Source organism: Cervus elaphus, chromosome 17 (genome assembly GCF_910594005.1).
Source record: "Cervus elaphus chromosome 17, mCerEla1.1, whole genome shotgun sequence".
In the NCBI taxonomy this organism is placed as follows: domain Eukaryota; kingdom Metazoa; phylum Chordata; class Mammalia; order Artiodactyla; family Cervidae; genus Cervus; species Cervus elaphus.
The window spans coordinates 63,059,446-63,077,796 of NC_057831.1; the positions used below are offsets into that span (position 1 = coordinate 63,059,446).

The 18,351-nt window shown below is 35.5% G+C and overlaps 1 protein-coding gene across 1 annotated transcript in view; it reads right to left on the reverse strand.

Annotated features, from left to right (window-relative positions):
- Window positions 1-18,351, reverse strand: part of GABRG1 (gamma-aminobutyric acid type A receptor subunit gamma1) — an 81,489-nt gene that overhangs the window by 46,778 nt on the left and 16,360 nt on the right. Inside the window, exon 2 of the mRNA XM_043871474.1 lies at window positions 13,428-13,576. Within this exon, the coding sequence (XP_043727409.1) occupies window positions 13,428-13,576 (149 nt within the window). The remainder of the gene's footprint in view (window positions 1-13,427; window positions 13,577-18,351) is intronic.

Consider the following 18,351-nt stretch of genomic DNA (forward strand, 5'->3'; position numbering starts at 1 on the left):
CATCATCTAGAATATTTTGTTTTTAATATGCCTTAGTGGCATTCAGTAAAAAATTAACACACATTTCATGAAAAAGAAACCAATCCCCTTTAACCAAGACATAAAATTTTCAAAAAACTTTTGAAAGTTACACAAGTAATCAAGTTATTGTGATTATCAAAGACTTTAATATAACTATGAGAAAATAGATGAGATGATGTCAAATTTGATAAAATGCCTAAAGTTGATTTAAAAGTTAATGTTTAAAAGTGCTTTTCAACATAAATAAGTGAAGAAAATGGAGTAACTGCGTAAGTTTTGAAAAGGCAATAATAACCATTCTGGGGTTTTGCATACATTGAAAATATTATTCAAAACTGAAGGCCACACAAAAGTATTTTCATATAAAAACTGAAATAAAGTTTTGCTAGGAGACTTACACCAAAAGAAATACTATAGGGCATATGTTTTTAAATGGAAATATAGTACTGAAAAGAGGAAAGAATATCAGAAAGAGTAATTTCTTGGTTAAAGTAAATTGTTGTTCAACATTTAAAAATAATAGTTTCTTTTAGTATTTCAAAATATAGAATGAAAATATGTTAATGTAATAGCAAAAAAAAAAATAAGGACTAGAGTTTATGTAGTAAATGGCTTGTGAGGTCCTTAAATCATGCTAAAGTTACTAATGTATGAGTAAATCTAATAAAGAAGGCATATTTTAATCACTAAAATTAATAACAATTGTACATACAATAAGATAATGTAAAAAGAAAATAAAATTATAACTAGATGATGAATTCAAATGAGGGAATGAACTGAGGGAAAATAAAATCTGGATAAAATTGATCGTAGAGCTAAAAAAAAGAGAGCCAATATATTGGAAACCATGCAACGCCTCACTCACCACCAACCAAATATACACCACTCACAACAACGAATACATTCAAAGTCAAGGTTTTGCTGTACTGACACAAGAAATACCAACAAACTAGTAATCTTACAAAACACTCATAAACAGCAAAAAGAAATAGGAAAACAGCAAGGAAAGGATCCATACCAAAATGTTGAAGAAATAAGAAATCAAGATCCAATGCAAATTAACTGTGGAAAATCCCCTCAATACACATAAGCAGAAAAAAAAAAAAAACAACTGTTTTTTAAAAAAACAAAAAACAGTTACACATAGTCAAGCAATCACTTGGGTATTAGAAAAACCTCCTTGTAACAGAAATTCAGAAACTAAAAATGTGCCATGTCCACCCCCCTCCCAACACAAACACATACACAGGAAGAGATGAATAGGAAATTTATTGAACTTAGGAAAGAAATGGAAGACAATATGATAAAATAGAAAAATAAATAAATAAACTAAAAATAATGAATAAAAAACAAGGAAAATATCAAGAGAATATAAGTGAGTTGAAGAGAATTCAAAGAGAATGATAGAAAATAGAAAGCTATGATTAACACACCTGTAATTGTAGCTTAAAAAGAAAACCAAAACAGTTAGAGAACCAATATTCAACACTATAATGTAATAAATAAATAAATCTACCCAGAGATGAAAGAAAACCTGAAATTACATTTTAAAAAGACATTGATTACCCGGAAGAAATGTTACCCAAAATGAACAACTCTAAGATACATCTTAACAAAAGTATCCAGCTGAAAGACAAAGAAAAATCCATAAAGTCCTCTAGCTTTCATAAAACAGAGATTGAATCAATAACCAGGGCAAGAAAATTGTATTGGCATCAGATTTTCTCAAAATGACACTACAACCCAACATCAAAAAAATAAAGCTAATTAAAAAACGGGCAGAGAACCTGAATAGATGTTTTTCCAAAGACACACAGATATATGAAAAAATGTCCAGCATCACTATTATCAAGGACATACAAATCAAAACCACATTGAGGTATCACCTCATGTCTGCAAGAAGGACTTTATCAAAATGACAAGAAATACCAAGTGCTGGCGTGGATGTAGAGAAAAAGAAGCCTTAGTGTATTGTTGTGTCTGCCCCGTCACTCAATCATGTCTAACTCTTTGTGGTCTCGTGGACTGTAACCAACCAGGCTCCTCCGTCCATGGAATTTCCAGGCAAGAATACTGGAGCAAGTTGCCATTTCCTTCCCCAGGCGATGTTCCCGACCCAGACTTTGAACCTGTGTCTCTTCGTGTCTCTTGCATTGGTGATGGGTTCTTTACCACTAGCCCCATCTGGGAAGCCCAGGACACTGTTTGTAGGAATGAAAATTGGTGGAGCCACTTTACAGGAAAATAGTCTGGAGGGTCTTTAAAAAATTAAAGATAGTTATTCTGCCCATTTTTTAATTGGGTTGTTCATTTTTGTGGCTGAGTTGTATGAGATGGTTATATGTTGGATACCAAACCCTTATCAGTCAGATCATTTGCAAATATTTTTTCCCATTAAGTAGTTTTTCATTTTGCTTTTGATTTCCTTTGCTGTGCAGAAGTTTTAAGTTTAATTAGGCCTCATATATTTAGTTTTTCTTTTATTTCCTTTGTTTTAGGAGACAGATCTGAAAAAATATTGCTATGATTTATGTCAAAGACTAATATGCCTGTGTTTTCCTCTAGGAGTTTTATAGTTTCCCATCTTACATTTAGGCCTTTAATCCATTTGGAGATGTTCAACATCACTAGTCATGTTGTCATTTGCAACAATATGGGTAGATTTTGAGGGTATTATGCTAAATGAAATAAGTCAGAGTAAAACAAAGTAAATTTAATCTTACATGTGTAATCTAAAAAACATACAAACAACCCCTCCCCCTGCCAAATGCAGACTAATAGATACAGAAAACAGTTAATTGGCAGAAAGGAGAGGGGTGGGGTAGGGACAAAATAGGTGAAAGGGATTAAGAGGAACAAACCTACAGTTATAGAATGAATAATTCATGGGCATGTAACATAAAGCATGAAGAATATGATCAATAATAGTTTCACATTTTATGAGACCAGACAATTACTAAATGTATCATGGTGACCATTTCACAATGTAAAGAAATGCCAACCACAAAGTAGTACATGACACAATATTGCACCTCAACTATAGATATATATATATTAAAAGAAACACACAAACACGTCAACCCTGAAACAGTCTAATAAAAGAAAACTCAGCGAAAGAAAGCCTGAACTAAGAATATCATATGCAGCCAGTGTGTCTTTCAAGCGCTGGGTCAACGGAAAAGAGTTTTCACCACAGAAAAACTCAAAAAATGTACTAGATTGGAGAGAACCAGGAAAATAGCAGAAAAAAAAATGCTAATGGTGAGCCTTTTAACACATATCCATGCAGATCAAATACTAAAAAAAGACTGAGACAAGGATGTGAGACTAATTTACAATTGTTTTATGTTGTTGTAAAGCAAAAAATATGCTAACTAAAAATAATAAAGCATTGGAGTGGAAAACTTAAAACCTAGGAAAAGCTTGGTGTTTCATGGATAGTAGGTAGGAGTTAAATTATACCAAAATCATCTGATAATAGAAAGATCAAAGACTTTAAAAAAGGGGACTAAGCCCATTAGGAAAGTTAAAAATATAAAGTAGAACAAAAATATAAAGCTTTGAAAATACTGAAATATAAACATTATCAATTAAAGTGCAAATAATCCAATCTCATGTAGAAAGACAGTAACTATAACTAAAATGTTATGACAGAATTAAGAACAAAACTATCAGTCATATTGACAAATATAATGGAATCAAATGATCTGTTCAAAGAAAAAGACCTAATTGTCTTTACCTTGGACTACAGAATAAGACCTAATGCCATGGTGCATACAAACGACATAGCTAAAACAAAGTGATCTACAGAAGCAAAAATTAACGGGGACAAAAAGATACAGGCAAGTGGAAACAGTAAGAATATAAGGATTAGCAATATCTTGATATCAGATGAAGGAAAACGTAAGTCAAAAAGCCTTGTGATCTGCTGTGCTCAGTCATGCCTGACTCTTTGTGACCCCATGGACTATAGCCCATCGGGCTCCTTTGTCCATGGAATTCTCCAGGCAAGAATACTGGAGCAGGTTGCCATTTCCTCCTCCAGGGAATCTTCCCAACCCAGGCATTGAACCCATGTCTCTTGTGTCTCTTGCAGGGGCAGGCAGTTTTTATTCTTTACCACTGGACCACCAGGGAACCCCCAAAAAACCTTATAGGTGACAAATAAATTCTCTTTTTAGTGTTTAAATCCACAAGGCAGTATGAAGCTATAACACAAAATATTTCTACACTAAATAAAACACAGCTACCTTTGCTTCTCTGGTGGCTCAGCAGGAAAAGAATCTGCCTGCATTCAGGAGATGCAGGTTCAATCCCTGGGCTTGGAAGGGCCCCTGGAAAAGGAAATGGCAGCCCTTCCCAGCATTCTTGCCTGCAAAATCCCATGGACAGAAAGCTGGTGGGTTACAGTCCATGAAGTCACAGAAGAGTCAGACACAGTGACTAAACAACAGACAACAACATTTATGAGGTACAATATACAGGGGGAAAAGGGGAAACACAGATAGTAACACACCAAAAGTTAAAGAGGGAAAAGCAGCCATTAGATTTCAAGCTCAAAAAACACGAAACAAAACAAAATAAAATGAAGGTTATAATAAAGATAGAGTAGGAATCATGAGATAGTTAACAGAAAGCCACTAGAACTCATTTGCTGTTATAATAAACGGAAATCCTGAAAAAATCCACTACTCATAATGTTCTTGATTAGAAAAAATGGGGTAATAATACAAAATATAAAGTAGGAAATAACAAATGTGAACTAAACATTTGAGCAGGAAAAAAAAAAAAAAAAAGATCAAATGATTAACTATTTCCAAATAGCACAAGACCTGGATGAATTTATAATAGAATTTTACCAAATTTCCAAGAGTCAGACAATGCTAACACATGGACAAAAAAGTGTTAGAACTTTGTTGACCATCTTTTCACATGCCTCTTGGCCATCTGTAAGTCTTCCTTGGAGGAATGTCTATTTAGATCTGCCATTTTTTTTATTGGGTTGTTTGCTTGTTCTATATTAAGCTGCATGAGCTGTTGTATATTTTGGAAATTAATCCCTTGTTAGTAATTTCACTTGCAAATACATTCTCCAACTCTGAGGGATGTTTTTTCATTTTGTTTATGGTTTCTTTCGCTGTGCCAAAGCTTTTAAGTTTAATTAGGCCCCATTCAACATCATTGTTTAGTAGAGAAATACAAATCAAAACTACAATGAGGTATCATCTCACCCCAGTCAGAATGGCCATCATCAAAACATCTACAAACAATAAGTGCTGAGGAGGGTGTGGAAACAACGGCATACACACTGTTGGTGGGAATATAAATTGATGCAGCCACTGCAGAGGACAGCAGGGAAGCTCCTTTAAAAACTAAAATAGAGCTACCAGATGACCCAGCAACCCCACTCCTGGGTAGCTATCTGGAGAAAAGCATGATTCTAAAAGATTCCTGTAGCCCAATGAGCTTTTCATTTTTGTTTAGCTGCCAGGTCACGTCTGACTCTTTTGTGACCCCATGGACGGTAGCCTGCCAGGCTCCTCTGTCTGTGGGATTTTCTGGGCAAGAATAACTGGAGTGGGCTGTCATTTCCTTCTCCCGGGGATCTTCCCAACCTAGGGGTTGAACCTGCATCTCCTGCATGCATCTCCTGCATGGCAGATGCATTCTTTCACTGCTAAGCCACCAGGGAAACCCAACCCCAATGTTGACTGCAGCACATTTACCACAGCTAGGACAAGGAAGCAGTCTAAATGTCCATCAACAGGGGAATGGATAAAGAAGACATGGCACATATATACAATAGAATATTTCTCAGCTGTAAAAAAAATAAATAAAGCCATTTGCAGCAACACGGGTGAATCTAAAGATTGCTATACTGAGTGGAGTAAGCCTGACAGAAGGAAATAAAGATTATATGGTATCACTTATATATGGAATCTAAAAAATGTGTACAAATGAACTTATTCACAAATAGAAACAGAGTCACAGATATAGAACACAAACTGACGGTTCCCAAGGGGGAAACAGGCAGGAGGGATAAATTGGAAAAAATTGAAATTGACATATATACCCCACTATCTATAAAATAGATAACTAATAAGAATCTAATAAATAGCACAGAGAACTCTACTCAATACTCTGCAATGACCTTGTGGAAATAGAATCTGAAAAAGCATGGATATATGTACACATATAAATGACACACTTTTCTGTAAGCAGAAATTAACACAACACTGCATATCAGCTATACTCAAATAAAAATTAATTTTAAAAAGCACTACAACTTTGAGAATGAAGGAAAACACCCTTTCATGAAACAAATGTAAAAGGATAGCAAAACATATGAAAATATTACTCAAAAATAAAATGGAAGATGAATATTACTAATAAATACCAATGCAAAATACTAAATAATATATTAGCAAGCAGAATCCAGCACCTTGATAAGTATATCTTTAGTCCAGAATTCAAATAGTTTCAATTACTATTATATACCATACTAATAGATTTAAGGAGGGTAAAACTCAAACTTATTTCCATAAATGTTGAAAAAGACTGAAAAATTTCAACACTGATTCCTGATTTTAAAACTAAATCAAATGAATCAAGGGATAAGTTCTTAATGTGAATATCCATATAAAGGAATACTTGAATCATTTCCCTAAGAACAAGAACAAGGCAAAGTTACCCATTATCTCCACTATTATTAATTATATTAAATAATGAGACATTGTAATTTTTTTAGACAAGAGAATTAAATTAGTTTCATATGAATTGGTAAAGAAAAAAGATTTTTTTGCATATGGTATGATAGCAAAATTTTGAAAAGAAATAATGCTTAAACTAACAAAAATCAATTAAGGTAAAAAGATATAAAATAAACATTCATAAATCTATAGCACTGAAATACAAAAACAATATTCAGAGGATATTATGTTTGAGGAAATATCATTTACAGAAGAAAAACTTAAATATTCAGGATTCAATTTAAGAAATGTGAAAAAAATCAATGACTAAATCTTAAAACATTCCAGAGAGATAGAAAATAAGCATGAAGATTTATAAAGACAGCTCATGTTCCTGTTTTAAATGACTCAGTGTTATAAAGATCCTAGTTCTCCCAAAGTTAATTCACAAGTTTAACACAATCTCAATAAAAATGCCAACAAATATTTTTCAAGTGGAACTAAACTTGTTGTTTCTATATACAGGAATAAAGCTCATATATATATATATAAAGACATACACATATATATATATATGTAAAGACACACAATAGCAAGGAAAACTTAAAAGGAAAAACAAACTAAAATGAAAATATGAGGTAGGGCCAGCTTTAGGATAGGCATTAAAATATTTTACAAGGCATTACAAATCTCAAAATACTGTTGAATTTCTACTGTTAATATAGTGTGGTGGCAAATAAATAGAAAAACAAGTAAGAGAATGGAATAGAAAGGTCATAAATAACCAAAATACATAAGAAAATATAATATACAGTTGACATCTCAAATAATAGAAGCAAAGATTGACTTTTTAATAAATCATGCTGAGTCAACAGAAAAGCTATTTGAAAAAGATAAAAATTAGATTCATACTTTACACCATGCACAGGATAAAGTCTGAGTGCATTAGGGGATTAAATAAAATAAAATGATACAAATGCTTAAAGTAAACATAGATGAATTCCATTTAAAGTGGAATATAATCAGTAACAATAAAACCAAACTGTTAAAAAATGGGTCACATAACAACACTGAATGGGGATAGGGAAGAAAAGAACTAACTAATTTTGGGGAACAGTGTTTTCATTAATACTTCAAAGATAAACACAAAAATAATTGTACATGAATGTTTTATTCATGTTAGTTAATTTTAATAGACATTAAAATTACAGACCCACTTTATATATTTGTTAGAATTGAACAAATAAGAAAATATATGATGGGAAGATGAGAACCAGGTACCTATTTGTTGGAAAAAAGAAGTTACAAATAAGGAAAAGTGAAAGGTTTGGACTCATGGTCCATAATACATGCACAAATGGATACACACAGGAATGCCTGTGAATGTGTAGGTAGAACGTATATTTTCTCTGTCTGTCCAATGAAGTCAAGAAGCAATGACCCTCAATATGAATGAATATACCAAGGACGCTCGTAGGGGTGTCTGCCATTGTAGTCCATGGAATTCTCCAAGCCTGAGTACTGGAGTCAGTAGCCTTTCCCTTCTCCAGGGGATCTTCCCAACCCAGGTCTCCCATATTGTAGGCAGATTGTTTACCAGCTGAGCCACAAGGGAATCCCAAGGCTACTAGAGTGGGTAGCCTATCCCTTCTCCAGGAGATATCCCCAACCTAGGAATCTAACCAGGGTCTTCTGCATTGCAGGCAGATTCTTTACTGAGCTGTCAGGGAAGCTTCCCTCATAGCTCAGTTGGTAAAGCATCTGCCTGCAAAACAGAAGATCGAGGTTTGATTCCTGAGTTGGGAAGAACCCCTGGAGAAGAAAAAGGCTACCCACTCCAGTACTCTTGCCTGGAGAATGCTATGGAGAGAGGAGCCTGGCAGGCTACAGTCCATGGGGTCACGAGAGTCAGATGACTTAGCGACTAAACCACCATCACCACCAAGTACCCAGATCTTGGTTTCTATATATCATTCTACAAAAGGGGGGACCAGGATTTTTAGAGATATAGTGAATTACATTCCTGGATCAAGATGAGCCTGAAATATCTTATGTGCTAGAAAGAAAAGCATATGCCTAGGAAATGATGTCAATGTAAAAGGAAAGAGCAGTCAAATTATAGGAGGTTGTAGTTCAGTCCCTAAGTCATATCTGACTCTTTGTGACCCCATAGACTGCAACAGGCCATCTCCTGGAGTTTCTTCAAACTCATGTCCATTGAGTCGGTGATGCCATCCAACCATCTCCTCCTCTGTTGTCCCCTTCTCCTCCCGCCTTCAATCTTCCCGACATCAGAGTCTTCTGTAATGACTCAGCTCTTTGCATCAGATGGCCAAAGTGTTAGAGCTTCACCTTCAGCATCGGTCCTTCTTACGAATATTCAGGATTGACGTCACTAGGGATTGGATGGTTTGATCTCCTTGCAGTCCAAGAAACTCTAAAGGGTCTTCCCTAGCACCACAATTCAAAAGCAGCGATTCCTTGGTGCTCAGCCTTCATTAGGGGGCTTCCCTCATTGCTCATTTGGTAAAGTTGGTACATCTGCCTGCAATGAAGGGGACCAGGGCTCGATTCCTGGGCAGGTAAGACCCTCTGGAGAAGGAAATGGCAACCCACTCCAGTATTCTTGCCTGGAGAATCCCATAGAAAGAGGAGCCTGGCAGACCACAGTCCATGCAGTCACAAGAGTCAGACACGACTTAGCGACTAAACCACCACAGCCTTATTTATGGTTTAACTCACTCATCCATACATGACTACTGGAAAAAATATAACTTTGACTATAGGAACCTTTGTCAATAAAGTGATGTCTCTGCTTTTTAATAAACTGTCTAGGTTTGCCATAGCTTTTCTTCCAAGGAGCAAGCATATTTTAAATTCGTGGCTGCAGTCACCATTTGCAGTGATTTGGAGCCCAAGAAAATAAAATCTGTCACTGCTTCCATATTTTCCCCTTCTATTTGCTGTGAAGTGATGGGACCAGACACCATGATCTTAATTTTTTGAATGTTGAGTTTTAAGCCAGCATTTTCACTCTCCTCTTTCACTCTCATCAGGATGCTCTTTGCTTTCTGCCATTTGAGTGGCACCATCTGCATATCTGAGGTTACTGATATTTCTCCCAGCAATCTTGACTTCAGCTTGTGATTCATCCAGCCCAGCAGTCTACATGATGTATTCTGCAAGTTAAATAAACAGGGTGACAATACACAGCTGTGTCATACTCCTTTCACAGTTTTGAACCAGTAAGTTGATCCATGTAAGGTTCTAACTTTGCTTCAGGCTTCACAGGAGATAGGTAAGGTGGTCTGTTATTCCCATCTCTTTAAGAATCTTCCAGTTTGTTGTGACCCACACAGTCAAAGGATTTAACATAGTTAATGAATTAGAAGTAGATGTTTTTCTGTAAATCCTCTGCTTTCTCTATGATCCAATGAACGTTGGCAATTCGATCTCTAGTTCCTCTGCCTTTTCTAAATCCATCTTGTACATCTGGAAGTTCTTGGTTCATGTACTGCTGAAGCCTAGCCTGAAGGGTTTTGAGCATAGCATTACTAGTATGTGAAATAAACACAACTTTATGGTAGTTTGAACATTTTTTGGCACTGCCTTTCTTTGAGATTGGAATGAAAACTGCTTTTCCAGTCCTGTGCCCACTGCTGAGTTTTCCAAATTTGCTGACATATTGAATGCAGCACTTAAACAATGTCATCTTTTAGGATTTTAAATAGCTCAGCTTGAATTCCATCACCTCACTGGCTTTGTTCATAGCAATGCTTCATAAGGTCCAGTTAAGTTCACACTCCAGGATGTGTGGCTCTAGGTAACTGAACACACCATAGTGGTTATTCGGGTCATTAAGACATTTTTGTACAGTTCTCTTGTGTATTCTTGCCACCTCTTAATCATTCCTGCTTCTGTTAGGTCCTTACTGTTTCTGTCCTTTATTGTGCCCATCCTTGGAGGAAATGTTTCCTTGATATCTCCAATTTTCTTGAAGAGATCTCTAGTGTTTCCCATTCTATTGTCTTCCTCTACATCTTTGCATTGTTTATTTAAGATCTTCTTTTCTCTCATGTTATTCTCTTGAATTCAGCATTCATTCAGGTATATCTTTCCCTTTTTCCCTTGTTGCTAGCTTCTTTTCTTTTCTCAGCTGTTTGTAAAGCTTCCTTAGACAAGTACTTTGCTGTCTTGCATTTCTTTTCCCTTGGGATTGTTTTGGTCTACGAGATCTAACCTCTCTATCAGATCTAATCCCTTGAATCTATTCGTCACTTCCCCTATATAACTGTAAGGGGTTTGATTTAGGTCATACCTGACTGGCCTAGTAATTTTTGCTACTTTCTTCAATTTAAGTCTGAATTTTGCAATAAGGAGCTAATGATCTGAGCCACAGTCAGTCCCCAGTCTTGTTTTTGCTGACTGTATAGTGCTTCTCCGTCTTCGGTTGCAAAGTTTATAATCAATCTGATTCCAGTATAGACCATCAGGTGTTGTCCATGTGTAGATTTGTCTCTTGGGTTGTTGGAAGAGACTGTTTGCTGTGACCAGTGCGTTCTCTTGGGAAAACTCTGTTAGCCTTTGCCCTGCTTCATTTTGTGAGCACACATGCAGAAAAGCACAAAATATCAGTCTGTGGTATTCTTGGAAAAATGCATAAGCACAATTCAATAACGAAAATATCAGACAAATTGAGTGGTTTACACTGGCTAATATACTTTAAAGTCATCAAGTTCATGAACCAAACAGAAAAACTGAGAAACTATACCAGATTGGAGGAGAGTATCGAGACATGAGAACAAAATGCAATGTGTGATCTCGGTTAGGGTTCTGAACTAGAAAAAAAGGTCATTAGTGAAGTATCTAGCATGATTTGAGTAAGTCTATAGATTAGTTAATATTATTGTATTGATACTACTAATTCATTGATTTAGGTAATGGTTCTATGGTTACATAAATGTTAACAGTACATTTAAAAGGCTTATGGGAATCCCATGTATAGATAGCATTTTGTTGTTGTTGAGTCGCTTAGTCATGTCTTGATTCTTCACAACCCCATGAACTGTACCCCTCCAGGCTCCTCTGTCCATAGGATTTTCCAGGAAAGAATACTAGAATGGATTACCATTTCCTCTCGAGTCAATCTTCCTGACCCAGACATCAAACCCACATTTCCTGGATATGCAAGAGAATTCTTTCTACTGCTGAGCCACTGGGGAAGCCCAGATAGTATTTTACTAAGTCTAAATTCTATTTTGAAATGAAACATTTAAAACAGTGTAGGAACACAGGAAATTAAATACACAGAAAATGAATTAAAATAATAAACAAAATAGTGACATTTAAGACATTTTCCAACAAAGAAATTTGGCAGAGCCAATATTTGATTTTATGACAAACTGATAAAAAGCTTTAAGCCCTTCAAGATTTATTCACAAGTGAAAGAATAGTTTATCAATATAAGTGAAAAGGGGAAAAATCCTTAGTGCTAAAAATCACTAAAAATATCACAAAAGTTTTATGAAACAATTTAACATTAGTAAATTTAAGTTCCTTGAAAACCCACCAAAACTGATTATTGAAGTAATTGAACTGTTAAAAATTTTTCCTAAAATGCAAACTCTAGGTCAACATAATTTTATCAAATAATCCTTTCAAATTTCTAAAAGAAACAGTATTCATTTTAAATAACTCTTGCAGTGGAGAAAAAATGGGAAAACATAACTCATTTGTAGATGCTAGCATAATCTTGACTTTATAACTGAAAAAAAATTATTTTAAGTAAAATAATTTTCTTCCTGAACATATATATAAAATTCTAAAACAAAATATTATCAAATTGAATCTAGTGATATTTTAAATATCTTACTATGTCACAACCAAGCGACATTTATTATAAGCATGCAAATTTGGTTGATGTTTTAGAAATCAGTCAAATTTATAGAGCAAATGGTAAGTAGAATAAAGAGCAAAATATGATTAATATGATTGTTTCAATAGATGCACAGAAATCATTTTAAATATTAGGGAGGAAGAAACAGCCCTAGCAAAATTTTTTAAAATGAAGTAAGAATTCATTATTTGAAAAGTGGACACTACTGGCAAAGTAGTCATTATTTATAATAATCATCATTCAATAAATAAAGTTGATAAATTTAGCAAGGCTGCTGAGGACATAATAGATAGCAAAATGTCTATTGTATTTCCATATTGTGACAATTTTAAATTGTCACAGGAGAAACAGAAGTTAATCATGTTATAAGATGTATACAAAAATGCACAGAACTGAGACTAAGAATTTTGACAAAGAAGAACAAAGTTGGATTACTTACACTAAATATACTCTCAAGGCTTATAATTCTACTTTATCTAAGACAGTGCAGCAGTACTGTACAGAATTAGAACTCTTAGTTACATTTGAAATATCTCTTAGCATTTCATCAAAACTTTGATGGCTATTTTATCAAAACTTTGCTATTGCACCCTTTGTTGTAGCAGTTGTAAAATAATGACATCAAAAATATTTAGATATCTTTCTTCCCACATCAAACTGTGAATCTTTTGAAGCAGTACCAATCCAACTAATAATTGTCAAACCTAGCAGTTTATAACATTTGTCAGAAAATCAAAAGAAATATGAAATATGATTAAAGAAACATCAGTAAGTGTGGCTTTCATAGGCACCAAAGTCCCAGAATGATTACTCAAACTTACCTCCTATATCTGGGCGAAGTTTATTGTCATAGCCTTGAAGCAAGGAGTTAAGAATTTGTGTTATATCTCCTTCGTGAATCTTCGGTGCCAAGACCCAAGTTTTGTTCACTGTTAAGTCCTCATCATCTTCATCATCTGCTTTATCAACACTAAGGAATTCAAAGAAAAATTTGTATGATATTTCAGTCAAAGAAAGATTTTTAAAAATAGTTTAAGGTTGTTATAATTGTGTATGGGAGTAATAAGAGGTAAAAAAAATCATTAGAAATATCTTATACTAAGTTAGCCTAATACCTAATACTTTCATCATATGAACTGTGCTGTTTCAATAACATCCAAAAATGAATATATCAATACAAGGAATAATCATGTAATATTAATATAATAAAATAAAATTTTGCCATCCCACACTGTCATTTACAACGCAGAGGTCATGCAGATGATAATGTAAGTAGTGGCCCTAGATTTGTGCAGACCACAATCTGCAGAGTCATATGCAGTGATTTGAAACCAGACACTAAAATAAAAATTAAAAAGGTGAATATATATAGGAAAAGTTGCAATAATTAGTCTAGTTCAGTTCAGTTCAGTTCTGTCACTCAGCCGTGTCCGACTCTTTGTGACCCCATGAACTGCAGCACACCAGGCCTCCCTGTCCATCACTAACTCCCGGAGTTCACCCAAACTCATGTCCATTGAGTCGGTGATGCCATCCAGCCATCTCATCCTCTGTCGTCCCTTCTCCTCCTGCCCCCAATCCCTCCCAGCATCAGGGTCTTTTCCAATGAATCAGCTCTTCGCATCAGGTGGCCAAAGTACTGGAGTTTCAGCTTCAGCATCAGTCCTTCCAATGAACACCCAGGACTGATCTCCTTTAGGATGGACTGGTTGGATCTTCTTGCAGTCCAAGGGACTCTTGTCAAGAGTGTTCTCCAACACCAAAGTTCAAAAGCATCAATTTTTCAGTGCTCAGCTTTCTTCACAGTCCAACTCTCACATCCATACATGACCACTGGAAAAACCATAGCCTTGACCAGATGGACCTTTGTTGACAAAGTGATGTCTCTGCTTTTTAATATGCTGTCTAGGTTGGTCATAACTTTAATTAGTCTAGTAAGTGTATTTAAAATGCAAGTATAAAAAAGAAGACAAGGAAAGATGACTAAAATAGAGTTCAAAGAATAAAAGGAAGAAGTATTAAACACATCTGGTCACAGCAAGCACCCTCTTCCAACAACAGAAAAGAAGATTACACATGGACATAACCAAATGGTCAACTGAAATCGGACTGATTATGTTCTTTGCAGCCAAACATGCAGAAGCTCTATAGAGTCAGCAAAAACAAGACCAGGAGCTGACTGTGGCTCAGATCTTGAATTACTTATTGCTAAATTCAGACCTAAATTGAAGAACATAGGGAAAACCACTACCATTCTGGTATGATCTAAAGCAAATCCCTTACTATTATACAGTGGAAATGACAACCCTTATGATTATACAGTGGAAATGACAAATAGATTCAAGGGATTAGATCTGATAGACAGACTGCATGAAGAACTATGGACGGAAGTTTGTGACATTGTACAGGAGACAGGGATCAAGACCATCCCCAAGAAAAAGAAATGCAAAAAGGCAAAATGGTTGTCTGAGGAGACCTTACAAATAGCTGCAAAAGAAGAGAAGCAAAAGCCAAAGGAGAAAAGAAAGAAATACCCATTTGAATGCACAGTTCCAAAGAATAGCAAGGAGAGATAAGAAAGCCCTTCTCAGTGATCAATGCAATGAAACAGAGGAAAACAATAGAATGGGAAAGACTAGAGATCTCTTCAAGAAAATTAGAGATACCAAGGGAACATTTCATGCCAAGATGGGCACAATAAAGGACAGAAATGGTATGGACCTAACAGAAGCAGATGATATTAAGAAGAGGTAACAAGAATACACAGAAAAACTACACAAAAAAGATCTTCACGACCCAGATAATCATGATGGTATGATCACTCACCAGAGCCAGACACCCTGGAATGTGAAGGAAAGTGGGCCTTAGGAAGCATCACTATGAACAAAGCTAGTGGAGGCGATGGAATTCCAGCTGAGCTATTTCAAACCCTAAGATGATGCTGTGAAAGTGCTGCAATCAATATGCCAGCAAATTTGGAAAACTCAGCAGTGTCCACATGACTGGAAAAGGTCAGTTTTCATTCCAGTCCCAAACAAAGACAATGCCAAAGAATGCTCAAACTATGGCACAATTGCACTCATCTCACATGCTAGCAAAGTAATGCTCAAAATATTACAAGCCAGGCTTCAACAGGATGTGAACCATGAACTTCCAGATGTTCAAGGTGGATTTAGAAAAGGCAGAGGAACCATAGATCAAATTGCCAACATCTGCTGGATCATTGAAAAAGTGAGAGAGTTCCAGAAAAATATCTATTTCTGCTTTATTGACTATGCCAAAGCCTTTGACTGTGTGGATCACAACAAACTGTGGAAAATTCTGAAAGAGATGGGAACACCCGACCACCTGACCTGCCTCCTGAGAAATCTGTATGCAGGGAAAGAAGCAACAGTTAGAACTGGACATGGAAAAACAGATGGTTCCAAATCGGGAAAAGAGTCTGTCAAGGCTGCATATTGTCATTCTGCTTACTTAACTTATAGGCAGAGTACATCATGAGAAATGCTGGACTGGATGAGGCACAAGCTGTAATCAAGACTGCCCATAACCTCAGATATGCAGATGACACCACCCTTATGGCATGATTCCTCTGTCCATGGAATTTTCCAGGCAAAAATACTGGAGTGGGTGCCCATTTTCTACTCCAGGGGATATTCTCAACCCAGGGATTGAGCCCAAATCTCTTGCATCTGCTGCACTGGCAGGCAGATTCTTTACCACTGTGCCACCTGGGAAGCCTCAGTTGTAATATATTTATCTTTGAAAAGTCAAAGTCGCTCAGCTGTGTCCTACTCTTTGTCAGTCCATGGTATAGTCCATGAAATTCTCCAGACCAGAATACTGGAGTGTGTAGTCGTTCCCTTTTCCAGGGAATCTTCCCAACCCAGGAATCAAACCCAGCTCTCCCACATTGCAGGCAGATTCTTTACCAGCTGAGCTACTAGGGAAGTTGAGCTACCAGGATAAAAAATATTCATCTTTATTACCCATGAATTACCCGATCATCATTTGGGCGAGATCATCCTAGACTTATACTCACCTTTGGTAAATCTTAGTCTGCAGTGAAAAATATATATAAACTTTTATATTGGTAAAATTAGGTAAATCTATAATACATTATTTATTTACATATGTTTCAGAGATGGGCTTGCCTCACACAATAGATATTGAAGTTTATCATAATAGCTTTAGTTGTTATTTCTACACTATTCATTCAGCTCTCTTTTGCTGTGGACCTAAACATCTTAGCTAATGCAGTCCTTAACTCTTTTATCATTTTTTCGAGTTTTATTGATATATGATTGACTTACAACATCATCTATATTTAAGGTGTACAACACAATGATTTGACCCATGTACACAGCAGATGACTGCCACAGTTAAGTTTAGTTAACATTCACCCTTTTTATCCTTTTAAAGAGTATAAATTAACATTGTACATAAAAACTTAACCTTTGAAATATTTGTGCCTCATTTCATCTTCACAGTCATTATATTGATAGTTATTAACAGATAATGGGACGCAGTAGTCTTCTCAATATTTCTCATCTTCTTCCTGTCAGATAATTATAGTTTTCACTTACTTCACTGGCTTCTAGCTTGGTCATGTGACCTGAGTTCTCCTTTCTCAAAGAGAATTATACATCCCTGACCCACTGAACTCAAGTTTGGCTCAGTAGTTTGTTGTGGCTAATGGAACGTGTAACGTGCCACTCCCAAGCAGAAGATCCAATGTCAACGCACGTTCACCGTATCTCTCTGGTCCTTCTGTGAAAAGATCCAGTCACGCTCAGAGGTTACTACCCCACGACTTGTCTATCAGTGTAAAGGCATCCGAACTGACCCACAGTTGACCTACAACGGACACGTAGCCTGAGCGAGAAATAAACATTTAGAATCGTAAGTCACTGAGATTTGGGAGTAGTTTATTACTAGAGTATGTAATCTTATCCCTTTTGTAAGCTACTGAGACTTGGGGGATAGTTTATTACCACAGAGTACAAATTTTATACTCCTGGTATATTAACAGGTTTTTAATGAAGTGTTCATTCATAATTATTTTGCAGTATTTAACTTAAAAAGTATATACTACTGAAATATAGTTATATGATTTCCTTCAAATAATTTCTTATTTTCCCTCAATAAAAGGTATATATATGTACATAGATACATTCATTTATGAACTAAGGACTCAAAAATACTGAAGTATTAGGAATCCCTGCTGGTGTGTCCTCCAGTAAAATTTTATGAAATTAGAATTGCTGAAATATTGTCAATAACCAAAATTTTAGGGCATACATCTAGCTTTAAACCCTGGTTTTATTAAAAAAAAAAATCTGATGGATAGAGAAGATCAATACACATATAAGAACTTGATTTTTCTTTGCAATATGATTGTAGTCAAATGGATGTTCCCAGAAAATATAAAAGCTTTCCCTAATTTTTAGGGCAACAAAATCTTAGTAATCCCAAAAGTACACGTTCACACTGATGTATATTCCCATTTTTCCAGAAAGCTCAGAGGTAATATGAAAATTTACCTCAATGATATTACAAAGCTAACTTTCCTCATTTTTGGCAATAACAGAAAGGAAATTTCATTATATTAAATAGTCCATTATTCTACGTTTGCTTCTACATTTTCTAAATTGCCTTCAGAATATTAACGACTTTAATATCATATTGGTATTATTTTGTGGATAAAAAAACACTTGTAATAAGTTAAACATAGTTTATATAGCA